The sequence below is a fragment of the Gopherus flavomarginatus genome, chromosome 5 (genome assembly GCF_025201925.1).
Source record: "Gopherus flavomarginatus isolate rGopFla2 chromosome 5, rGopFla2.mat.asm, whole genome shotgun sequence".
Classification (NCBI taxonomy): domain Eukaryota; kingdom Metazoa; phylum Chordata; order Testudines; family Testudinidae; genus Gopherus; species Gopherus flavomarginatus.
The window spans coordinates 33,140,787-33,153,087 of record NC_066621.1 but is presented as its reverse complement, the minus strand read 5'-3'; the positions used below and the strand labels follow the sequence as shown (position 1 = coordinate 33,153,087).

General features: G+C 49.0%; 1 protein-coding gene across 1 annotated transcript in view; it reads left to right on the top strand.

Moving 5' to 3' along the window:
- The window catches only part of LOC127052588 (zinc finger protein 560-like), a 374,863-nt gene extending 368,756 nt beyond the window's left edge, over positions 1 to 6,107 (top strand). The window contains exons 4-7 of the mRNA XM_050956431.1: positions 243 to 325; positions 2,403 to 2,529; positions 5,378 to 5,524; positions 5,841 to 6,107. Coding sequence (XP_050812388.1) covers positions 243 to 325; positions 2,403 to 2,529; positions 5,378 to 5,524; positions 5,841 to 6,013 — 530 coding nt within the window. The 3' untranslated portion in view covers positions 6,014 to 6,107. The remainder of the gene's footprint in view (positions 1 to 242; positions 326 to 2,402; positions 2,530 to 5,377; positions 5,525 to 5,840) is intronic.
- Positions 6,108 to 12,301: the final 6,194 nt, after the last annotated feature.

Below are 12,301 nucleotides of genomic sequence, written 5' to 3'. Positions count from 1 at the left end.
TTGTCCGCAAACTTGATACGTTTGAGAGAGAGACTGTTACTGGGAGGGTTTCCCCATGTGTCAGAGGGTTACACCCTGGTGGGAGGGGGCTAGGCCTGTACTGGAATAAGGTCACTCTGTGCTTCACAGTGTGCTAGAACCTAGAATGTGCATTAGCAGGGGAAAAGCTGGGGGGAATCGGCTTGGGGAATGGACAAAAGCCTAGTCTGAATTCTCACACCTTGCCCTTTTCACCCCTGCAGGCCAGAGAATAACATCCATGTTTCGCTGCAGATCATCTCGTCCTCCCAGGGACAAGGAAATGGCTGCAATGGAGCTGGCTCAGGTAAGAGATTATCAGGGTGGCGGGCTCTGCTTGGAGGTTGAGGAGCAGTAAATGCATAAGAGGGTGGGAATTGCTAGAGGTGGTGGGAAGCAGGAAATATCTCGGGTGGAGAAAGGGAGGGGACAGCATGTGACAAACCTGCTGAGACTTGTGTAGTGTAGGGCGTGATGGGTTGTCACCCCCAGGAGGCAGTTTGTGGAGCTTCTGGGAACTGCTGTGTCCTCTAACCCTCACGCTGGGCTGGCCCTTCTCACACTGCTTTGCTGGAGATTTCGCCAGCCTCTCCAGGGCCTGTTATCACCCAACACAACAGCAGGTGGCGCCATGCAGCCAACTAAGCTACCTGAGTGCGTTACCTAAGCCACTCAAGGACAGATAGAAGACAAGAGCCAATTTCCCACTCCCCAACCTTGCACACTTGCTGTAGTATACATCCAGAATGATACCATCTTATACTGCAAAGGGATCTCTATAATGCAAGCTCATTAATGTAGTTCCCCTTCCCCTCGATATGCGACAGATGTGCACAACAAGCTGAGATTTTCCCCAGACACTTCACTCAAAATACGCTGGTTAAGATAAAGCATCAAACAAGTTTATTAACTGCAGAAAGATAGATGAAGTGATTATAAGTGATAACAAACAGATCAAAGCAGATTATTTAGCAAATAACCAAAACTCAGACTAAGCCTAACATACTAGATGGATAGAATTTGAATTAGCAATTTCTCACCCTGACTGATGGTACAAGCAGTCCCCCAAGTTTCCATACACAAGCTAGAAATCTCTTGATCCTGGGAGCAGCACTTCCCCCACATCCGTTTTTGTTTCTCAGGTGTTTCCAGAAGTTCTCTTGTGTGGAGAATGAGGCCAAGAGATGATGTCACACCCCACCTTATGTAGCTTTTCCATATGGTGGGAACCTTTTGTTCCAAACTCAGTTCCTAGTCCAGTTTGTGGAAAAATACAGGTACTAAAATGGAGTTTAGTGTCATGTGGTCTGGTCACAGGCCCTGCTGAGTCATAGTAGCCATGACTCATAGGCTGGCTGAAACATTCACAGGAAGGCTAAGCTCTTCCACAGTCCATTGTCTTTGTTGAGCCATCAGCACTGTCTGGCTTCTTCATTGTTGTACCTGAAAGGCTCATTGTGGGTGTTACCCAGAGTAAGCACATTTGAAATACAGATACAGAGTCAATATCCATAACTTCAGATACGAACATGATATGTGCACACAAATGGGATAATCATATTCAGCAAATCAGAACTTTTCCAGTGACACCACACATGATGCATCTTCTACAAAATAGATCATAATTATGTCCTAATCATATTATAATCATACCACTATGATGAATATGGGGGTGTAGTGTCAGATAGGTCCTAATTTCAAGGCACAGGAGCTGGGAATGGAACTTCCCCTCTTTGTGGAACAGGAAATAACCCTCCAGCCAGGTCTGGGACAACTTCCCAGACTCTAAGTGATGGAGCCTGAATCTACTGACATTTCATTAATTACCACCAACCCCAATCTTTGTGGCAACTGTAAACTTTATCAGTGATGATTTTGTACTCTCTTCTAAGTCATGGATAAGAATGTTAAACAGCACAGGGCCAAGAACCAATCCCTGCAGGAACCTGCTAGAAAGAAATCCACTCGATCATGGTTCCCCATTTACTATCAGAGTTTTTAATCTATTTAATGTATGCCATGTTTATTTTGTATCATTCTAGTTTTTTTTAGTAAAAATATTGTGCTAATCAAGTCATGTCTCTTACGGAAGTTTTGGTATATTACATCAATACTATTAGCTGCAACCAAACTTTTGATCTCATCCAATAAGGATATCCCGTTAGTTTTATTGGCTCTATTTTCTCTAAACCTTTGTTAATGGGCACTACAAAGGTTCTCTCTTTCTACCCTCTGATGCCTCCTGGCTGCTGTAAGCAAGGTGGGGTGGGACTCTGTTAACATGTGCCTCCCGGAGCTTCCATTTCCCTGGTGCTGCTGTTCCGTGAATAGTGGGGTTGTGAGTGGGTCAGCAGGTACTGAGTATTGGACTCCTGCTCTCTCAGGGGCCGGTGACCTTCGAGGAGGTGGCTGTGTATTTCTCCAGGGAAGAGGGGACTCTGCTGGACCCCACTCAGAGAGCCCTCTACAGAGATGTCATGCAGGGGAACTATGAGACGATGGTCTTGCTGGGTAAGGATTCCTGTCCCTTCTGTTCTTGGAAGGGGAAATGAAGAGTGAAGGTTCATGCCACCCCCACAATGCCATCTGTACGCTGTCCTGTCTCAGCATCACCCCAATATGCCAATAACATACATACTACCAGAGACCGTCCTCTGCTGCAGAACACTTTGGGAACAGAGCACAGGAGCAGCATCACACAATGTCAAATATCTCCTCTTTACTCAAGTAAAACTGGGGTTAGGTCCAGCATAATGAACAGAAGCTTCCTGCCCCCAGCCTTCTCTCAAACCCTGAGCCTTCTCTACCCAAACCAGAATGTGCTTGGGGTGTAACAAGCAGGCGGCTGGAGTCAGAGCTGCCAGTCCAGGGTTACTTATCATACAGACACTCAGTGCGTCCTTGAACGCTGGCTGGGAGTATCCAGACAGGGGAGCTCCAGCAGCAGAACACTGAATCTCACCCAGGATTACAGATGACACAACTCCTCGCTGATCTGGATTGCACCCCAGCATGTGAAAATGACCTAGGTTGGTAGTGACATTTCTTGAGACATGGAGAGTCTTGCTCCCATATCACCAGGTGTAATAAAAATAACAGGAAAGGCCAAATATGGAAAACTGATTGTTCAGCTTGCTTTTGACCTGCATCATATTTTGCAATATATTCCAAATAAGGAAATTAACGTGCAACGTATGTGTCATTGTTTGTGGTTTTAAGCTGTAAAAGGCTTGTGTGATTTTTAGCTCGGGAACAGTATTCCAATAGCTGTCGCCCCCTGCGTGCTTGTAACCAAGAAAAGAGCCTCAGGCTGAGCTGATTCAAATATTAATCCTGTGGTCGTTTTCCACAACAGCCTCAATAGGTCCCTGTGATGGAATGTAAGGCTACATCTAGACTACCCACCGTATCGGCAGGTTAAAATCGATTGCTCGGGGATCGATATATGGCGTCTCATCTAGACGCCATATATCGATCCCCGAGCGCGCTTATATCGATTCCGGAACAACACCAACCCCAACGGAGTTGCTGATTTGACACGGGGAGCCGTGGACATCGATCCCACGCGGTGAGGATGGGTGAGTAATCCGATCTTAGATATTCGACTTCAGTTACGTTATTCACGTAGCTGAATTTGCGTATCTAAGATCGATTTCCCCCCCGTAGTGTAGACCAGCCGTTAATGTCTTCACACCTTCCCCCTGCAGGAGAATGGCTGTTTGACCAGCTGTTTGCCTTGCTATCTCTGAGGAACCGGTCTGTGGGTGTTCCCCAGAACTGTAACTTTTTCAGTAATATCATACTGTAAAATCTCACAATTTTACATACAGTGTTACTACACATTTTAACAGGAGGATAATATTCAGTAGGTTATGCGTTTTCTAATGATACCTCACAAGCCATACTGGGTACAAAATTGATCATAATTTTCTAGAAGAGTGAACACAGGGGTACAGATTGACACAGTGTGTGTGTGTGTGTGTTCCCAGCAGATATGTGGGTATTTCAATCCCTCATAAGCACAATGTTTGGCATCTTCAAGGACCTGGGGAACTGGTCCTGGGAATTCACTAGTTTAGCAAGTGTGAGACTGCATGAAATTGTGAGACACTTTGGTATTAATAATAAAATAATATAATCTGATAAAATTGCAATGAATCATGCTAGGTATGCCATGTAAAGTGTCAGTGAAAATGTTATGATTTGCCAAGTATGATAATTTTGTTTCTATGTTTCTATCACCTTTGTATTGTGAGTTACAGATATGTAAGGTATATCTGTATTTCCAGACTTGTGCAGTTTTTCTGGGTGACACCCCCAGACGTATTGGCATCAACATTGCCTAGCATGTTTGATGGCCCATTGAGGGTCATCAGCTGTACAATGAACCTATGGACCAAGGGGATACAGCTATTGAATCAGCAAGACATGCCGGGGTTTGCCTGTGTAATGAAACCAAAAAAGCTTTTCCATGCCATGTGCTGTGAAGCTTGTGTTTGGGACACAGGAAATACAAGCCACATGGCAAAAGGAATATAAAGCGCAGCTGCATCATCTCCATCTTGTCTTCAATCCCCCTTCCTACCTCTGCAGCAACTTCTCTACAAACTGAACCCTGGAACAAAGGACTGAATGACCCATCCAAGCTGTGGATGCGTTTCAGACAGACTTTCAAGCCAGCAACTCACCAATACTGCTAAGAACCTGATATATCCATTTTGGAATGTATCTGACTGCTTTTCCATTTAAATTCTTTCTGTCTTTCTTTCTTTTAAACCTTTAGTTTAGATGCTAAAGAATTGTCTGGAAGGATGGAATTTAACTTCATTCTTTCATATGTTCTTTCTTCTAAACATTTAGTTTAACTGCTAAAGTAATGGCTGGAAGCATGGTATTTTGGATGAGATCCAAACCTGGGTAATGTGGCTAACCTTCTACCCACCCACTTCCTGGATCGAATTAGGATCACTCTCCTGCTGCCCTCTGGCCATGCTGTATCACAGTGAGCAGAGTTTTTAAATAACCTCTCACTGTATGGGACCTAGTTGCTGATTAGGAGTCAGAGAACTGTCATGCAATAAAGGGGGCCGTGTGATTTCTTTTTTCAGAGTCTCGTTAACCAGTGTGTGGGATCAGAAGCACAGTTTGTGACTGGTCAGTGAGTTTAACTTCAGTGTTAACCACCAGGTTGGGGAGCATCTGCTCTCCCTTTTTCAGCCTGTTCTGACCTTGGCATTTTCAGTGAGGACTGCCCCAGGCACACTAGGTCAAACTAAGCACTGAAGATAAATTAATAGAATGTTTTTGATGATCAAGTTGTATGAAATCAACTGAACTCCTTTGTTTTCTTTCATCTGAGCGGAGTTTCTGGTTTTCCAACGTGATATGATCTCCCAGCTGGAACAAGGGGAAGAGCCATGGGTTCCAGAGCTCCAGGGTTCAGAGGAAAGAGAGATCCTGAGATCTCCCCGCACAGATGAGGAAACATTAAACCAACTCAGAATCTGTAAGTGCCTGAAGGAAACATCTAGGATGCCCTACAAAGCTCTTGGGAACTCTCAGTTCATTATTGTCCGTAGCAGGGGTCGCATCCACAGGGTAAATATAGCTCAAGGCTTCCTATAGATGCTAGCAGACACCGGGCAGTAGCTTTCTCCCTTCCCCCTGTGAAGTTGGATGGGATGTGAAGGCTGAATTGATCCCCTCCTCTCTCCTGTTGGGGGGAGCTGAGTTCCTGATTTCTATTTGAACTCTCTCCAGCACTTGTTTTGTTTTGGCCTTCCCCTTTCCATCCCTGTTTGAGGTTTCTGTCTCTATCACAGCAGGTGATGCAATGACGTGTGAGGTTCAGCACAGACCAGAAAAAGAGCAGGGAAACCAGCCAGGGGAGAAAATGGATAAATTTATTTCCTGTCAGGGAACTCAGAAGGGCCTTAAGGAAACCAGAATAGAGCAGGAAATCTGCAGGGAAAAGCAAAAAAAATACATGTGCTGAGTGTGGGAAAAACTTCACTTACAGATCAGGCCTTTCTCAACATCAGAGAATGCACACAGGGGAGAGGCCCTGTGAATGCAATGAGTGCGGGAAAACTTTCAGTCGCAGCTCGCACCTTATTGGGCATTAGAGAATCCACATAGGGGAGAAATCCTATGAATGCACTGAGTGCGGGAAAACTTTCAGTCACAGCTCACACCTTATTTGGCATCAGAGAATCCACACACAGGAGGGGTCCTATGAATGCAGTGAGTGCGGGAAAACCTTCAATCGCAGCTCTCACCTTATTCAGCATCAGAGAATCCACACGAGCAAGAAGCCCCGCGAATGCCATCAGCAGGCCTGCACAACTCGTAAAGCGGTGATGTAGAGAAATCTCTATATTAACTATCTCTATAAATCTTTATAACGTTGCATTGTGTTATTTTGTATTAAGTATCTTTATCTTTATGACATTGCATCCGGCATGATGTTATTTTGTAATTCATATGACTTGGCATTGTGCCTCTCTATATTCATACAACTTTGTATTAGATCCCTATATAGAAAATTGGTAGAAAACTTTGTATCAAATGTTATAGCCCCTAAGGATAGTATAGTTAAAGTAAAAGAAAACATGTGCCTTTTTGCTAGAAGTAGAATAAGATCTTCCCCCGCACTCTGTAATCAATTGCTCTATTGTGAATGAGTGAGGCTTGGAAGACAGCAACCTCCAGACAGCTACAACAGTTGAAGAGGGAATGGGAGCCAGAGCAAAGGACAATACAACTTGTCAAGTGGGCCCAATAAAGAAGAGCAGACATATTGATGGCCTCAGGGATTAGAAGCAAGCACCTTCTTCAGAAAACACCCTCTTTGAGCAGCATTGGGACAACACCCAGAGAAAAGCAGCACAAAGACCAACGGACGCAGACCCAGATTTTGAATCTGGTCTAGATTTGCATAAGAGGGAAGCTGGTATAAATGCGAGGTGTCTTGCAGAAGGACCCCGGATCTCGTCTTGTCACCATCAGACCATCGATTTGGATCGGTAGAAGCCCGGCTCCACCCCTCCCCCATCTAACTCACCTGGCCAGTGCAGTTAAGGGGAGCAACTAGTTGGTAACAACAGCAAGACGGAGTGTGTTTATGTCTGTGTGTGTGCGTGAATGCATGACTGTGATATATATCTCATGTGCATATCATAGAGTATTAATTGATACCTGTATTACTAATAAATATGGCATTTTGCCTTAATCCCCCTGAAAAGTTCCTGTACAGTACTTTGAGTAAAACAGCGAGGGCCACAATACTCCAAAGAAAACAGCTGAGGACCGAAACCCCCCGGCCCTGTGGAAACACCCCCCACTCAGGACCTCCCAGCCTGGCGGAAACACCTCGCCCAGCCCTGCAGAAACAAACCCTCCTTCCCCAGCGCCGCCTCACCAAACCAGCTGTGGGTCAAAAAGGAAGGTTGGTGGTGGGGAGGTGTTACTTGATGTTAAATCAACCAGGGACTCCCAGCCAAAGAGGTGGCTGGGAGCTCTCAGGGTCAAATTAAAGGGCCTGGGGCTCTGACGACTGTGGGAACCTGGAGATTTTCAGGGATGGGGCAGGGATTTAAAGGTCCCAGAGCTCCTGCTGCTGAGGGGAGCCTGAGCCCTTGAAATCCCAGCCTCACTCCATCCCCTGGAGCTGCCGCCAGGATTCAAAGGGCTCTGTGCTGCCTGCAGCCACAGGGATCCCTGAGCCCTTTAAATCTCAGCTGCTGCCGGGATTCAAAGGGCTCTGGGCTGCCCGTGGCGGTGGGGAGCCCTGAGACCTTTAAACCTCGGCTGCTGCCGGGAATCTCTGCGAGCAGCCCAGAGCCCTTTGAATCCCGGCCGTGGCTGGCAGGCCGGCTTTAGGAAGTGCGGGGCCCAATTTGAACATTTTTGGCGGGGCCCCGCAGGGATGATTGGGGAAAAAAAAGCCTTTCAGTTCTTAACAACCGGTTTCCTATAAAAAGTTCTGCCACAGTATGTATTTTTTGTACCAGTAGGGTTACCATACGTCCATATTTTCCTCCCAGATGGCGATTTAAGAACCAAAAAGCCTGACATGTCCGGGAAAGTACAGATGTATGTTAACCCTACCTAAAAGTTCTTTTTAAAAAAGATGGGTCTGAACTAGAAATGAGCTCTGCCTCTCCCTTAGGGTGTGCTAGGGTGCACATGTGTGGGTCCCAGCTGCTCCCTGCCCATCTCATTGAAGCAGGTGTGCAGGGTTACTTCCCTCGGAACTGCAGGGCACCAGTGAACATGGGGCTGGCTGGAGGTGGGGGAGGGGGAGGATGCGAGAGGTAGGGTCTGGCTGCAGGCTGGGCAAGGGTGTGGGGCAGGCTGGAGACAGGAGGTGTGGGGTGGGCTGGCTGGCTTCAGGCAGGGCCACAGGGAGGGTGCGGCATGGGTTGGCAGGGCTGGAGACAAAGGAGTGCGGGACTGGCTGGCTTCAGGCAGCAGGGTGCGGCAGGGGTTGGCTGGAGACGGGTTGGTGCAGGGCTGAAGGCAAGGCAGGGGGTACGGGGTTGGCTGGAGACAAGGCAGGGGTGCAGGGCTGGTGCGGGCAGGGCAGGCAGTATGGCAGGGGTTGGCTGGAGACAGGGCAGGGGGTGCAGGGCTGGTGCGGGCAGGGCAGGCAGTGTGGCAGGGGCTGGCTGGAGACAGGGAATGGAGTGCAGGGCTGGCTGGAGATGGGTTGGTGCAGGGCTGAAGGCAAGGCAGGGGGTGTGGGGCTGGCTGGAGATGGGCAGGCTGCAGGCTGGAACTGGTGCAAGCAGGGCAGGAGGTGCAGGGCTGGTGCGGGCAGGGGGTGCAGCAGGGGCTGGCTGGGGACGGGCTGGCTGCAGGCAGGGCAGGGGGTGCAGGTACAGGGAGTACAGCCCATCCTCTATGGTGAGTGCCTCCTTCTCCTCCTCCTCCTCCCCCCTCTCCCACTAGGGTAGCAGCAGCAGCCTGGGGCTTGGGGGCTATTTCAAGGGTCCGGGGCGCCCCTGCTTCCACTACCTCAGCTCTGTAAATAGCCACGGGAACCCTGGGGAAGTGGCGGGGCTCCAGTGGCTATTTAAAGGGCCGGGGAGGTGGAAACAATGGGAGTCCTGGACTTTTTTAATAGCCCCCAGAGCCCCGCAGCCATACCCCAGGGCTCCAGCAGCAGGGCTCTGGTGGCAATTTAAAGGGCCTGGGGTTCCAGCCCCTGCTGGGAGGCCCAGGCCTTTTAAATTGCCCCCTGGGGAAACTGGGCCACCCTGGTACAGCGCACTGGCTTTTGCTGGTACTGGGGCTTGGGTGTGGGGTCCTCTTAGGAGCGAGGCCGATTCAAGGGAATTGATTAAATTGGCCTAAAGCAGGCCCTGGTGGCTGGGATTTAAAGAGCTCTGAGCTCCCCGCCCACCTGCCCAGAGCCCTATAAATCCTGGCCGCGTCTGAGATTTAAAGAGCTCTGGGCTCCCTGTGGCTGCGGGCAGCTCAGAACCTTTTGAATCCCGGCCGCGGCTGAACTTTAAAGGGGTTTGGATTCCCCGCGGCTACGGGCAGCCCAGAGCCCTTTGATTCCCGGCTGCTGGACGCACAGTGAGACTTCACGGGCCGCACGTTGCCCGTGGGCCGTATGTTGTGAAGGCCTGGCATGGAGGGGCAAAATAGGTAAGAAATTTCCGTGGCCTGTCACTAGCAAATAGTAGCCACCATGGATCCTGCCAGAGGTGGCTACATCTTAGCACTGTGGGAAGCAACCCTTCAAGGAGACCATTTGTCTTGTGGTTTGGGATACTTCTCAAGACATGCTGCACTCAGAGTGACCCCCTCATCCTGTGCCAGCTGGAGAAAAGAAAAGGGGCCAGCCAACTCTCCCACTACCAGCTGCGAACCACTGATCCCCAAACAGGGGGAGGCCTCTGGCTTTGATGTGTATTAAATATCAGGCTGGTCTCTTTCTTTGGCAAATATCTAACAGAGCTAAAAGAGGGAACAAATGATCCTCAAAGGAGACGGGAAAGACAATCACTGGGAAATTTAATCCCCTGCAACATCCAGAATGGAGAGCGACTCAGGGCAACAGGTTCCCCCGAAGGAAGAAGTTTTTGGGATTTAGAAACATAAGGAACAGCACAAAACTTGAGAGGATTGTTAATTGACATTTGATAATGACACAGAGGGAAAACCTAAGCTTTCAGATCAGTGTTCAGAAATGAAAGACAAAGGGTGGAAATCAGAGATTTTGGATCCATTTTGCAAATTATAGAGAGGAAAGTGGAAAATCAGAGGGATTTTATATCAGTTGTTGATAGGAGGTAAAATCTGAGTGTTTCACATGAATACTTGATAAATGAATAAAGAGGAAAAGGGCTACATTTGCAAACATTTTGTGTTCAATAATCTGAGAAAAGGTGTAAATCTGAGATTTTCTTATTTTATAATTAGAGACAGGAAAATCTCAGGGCATATTCAATTAGAAACAGACAACTAGAGAGAAGTGGGGCAAATGTTTAGGTTATTTTATTTGAATCTTTGAGATTTGCAAAGAAATTGTGTCACAAACTGCATATTTGATAACATGAGAGGAAAACACCAAGATCTGAAGGGAGAGAGTCACTTTCCTGTCAGGGCAAAGTGCTCCCTCCCCCTCCCCCTCCGGGGTCTCTCACTCACTGGGGGCTCCAGGCGGGGCTGGTGCGGTCAGAGCCTGGGGCTGCCTAGGGGGCAGGTCCCAGCTGGAGAAAGCCCCCCCCCCCCCCCGGCCAGGATAGGAATGTGCTACTGGTAGCAGCCTGGGGCTGGACCCTCTCTATGGGGGACACTTGCTCCCCCTTCCCCTTCCTGGCCCTTCCCACGCCCTGTTGCCAGCAGAGAGTGGCCCCCCCAGCCCAGCCCAGAGGTGTCCCTGTCTCAGGCCCCCCCCAGCCTCTGCCCAGTTCAGAAATCACTCGGGGGAACCATTTCCCACCTACACAAGGACAAATCACTGCAGGTGAAAATGGGGGGAAACACCCCAAACCTGAGATCTGAACTGGCCATTGGCAAAGGGGAGAGAAAATGGGGCACAATGGGGGGAGGAGAACAGGGAACTTCTCAGGGGTTTGAGGGAAGGGGGTGTCAGCCTGGATGTTGCTTGTTGCTCTCTAGGGAGAAAGGGGGCAGGACAGGAGAGGAGGGGGTTCTCCACGGAGGGGGCAGTGGTAATTCCGAGGGGATCTCAGCCCTCCCTTTTTCTCCCCGCTCCTCAGGGGTCACCTGCTCTTCTCCCCTCGCCCCCTGGCCATGTCCCGGCTGCACAGACATTTTCCATCCATCCCTTTCCCAGGTCTCCCCCCTCCGCAGCCCCCGCCCGACCCCACGCATGGGCTGCTAGGTGTAATGCATGTTCAGTAGGGATTTATCCCCTACTAATGCTGGGGTGTCTTTCTCCTATAGGTTAGTCTACTAATGATCTCATCTTGGTGCCATGTGTGTCAGTTCATTGCCATGGCACTCGTGTGCTTAGACATCTGAGGATGCTCTATAGAAAAGCTCCTTGAGTGAGGTGATCCACAGGGAGTAGCTCAAAGCTCCAAAGTGCCTGGCCAGGGGCAGGACATTGGCACAGCAAGGGCGAGGTGTGGCAGTGACATCACAAAGGCCTTTTGCAGGACCTCACACTATTGGTCAAAGACTATTGGTGAGCAGGTGGTGACCTCACAGAGAGATCCTGACATCAGTCAGGGGCCAGGGGCTAGGGAAACCTCAGAGACCCCTGTGGCTTTGCTTCATCAAGTCTCCTTCTCCAGGTCTCTGTCTGAGGACTGAGAGAGTATTCAGGTTCACGGACTTGAGTGCCAGGAAAAACCTCTTTCCAGTTTTCTCCTTCCCTTGTAGTGATTTTACGAGAAAACAGCCGTCCCTGTTTAGAAGGTAAGAGCCTCCTGGAGGTGTGAAACCTGTTCAGTCTGATCCATCTGGTGAGAGTTGAATTCTAGGCATGGAAAACATGAGCTTAAGGAGGCAGAATTTTATTCCGCACCTGGGATTTTGTCCCTTAGAATCATGGGGACATTAGGGTTTGTCCTTTGTGTTTCACCTTTTCCTCCATCCACCTGTCCCTCCCTCCTTTCTCTTCATCTCTTCTTTTTTCCTTTCTCTTGTTCCCCTCCCAACACCAGGACGAGTGTGTGCGTGTGTGTTGCGGGGGAGTGCTCTGCAGCTCTCACTGTGGGAGTTCCACCCAAAAATGTGAGGCTGAAATAGTGCTCAGGCAGTCAGGGCTGGATTAACCTTTTGTTGGCCCTGGCAACCA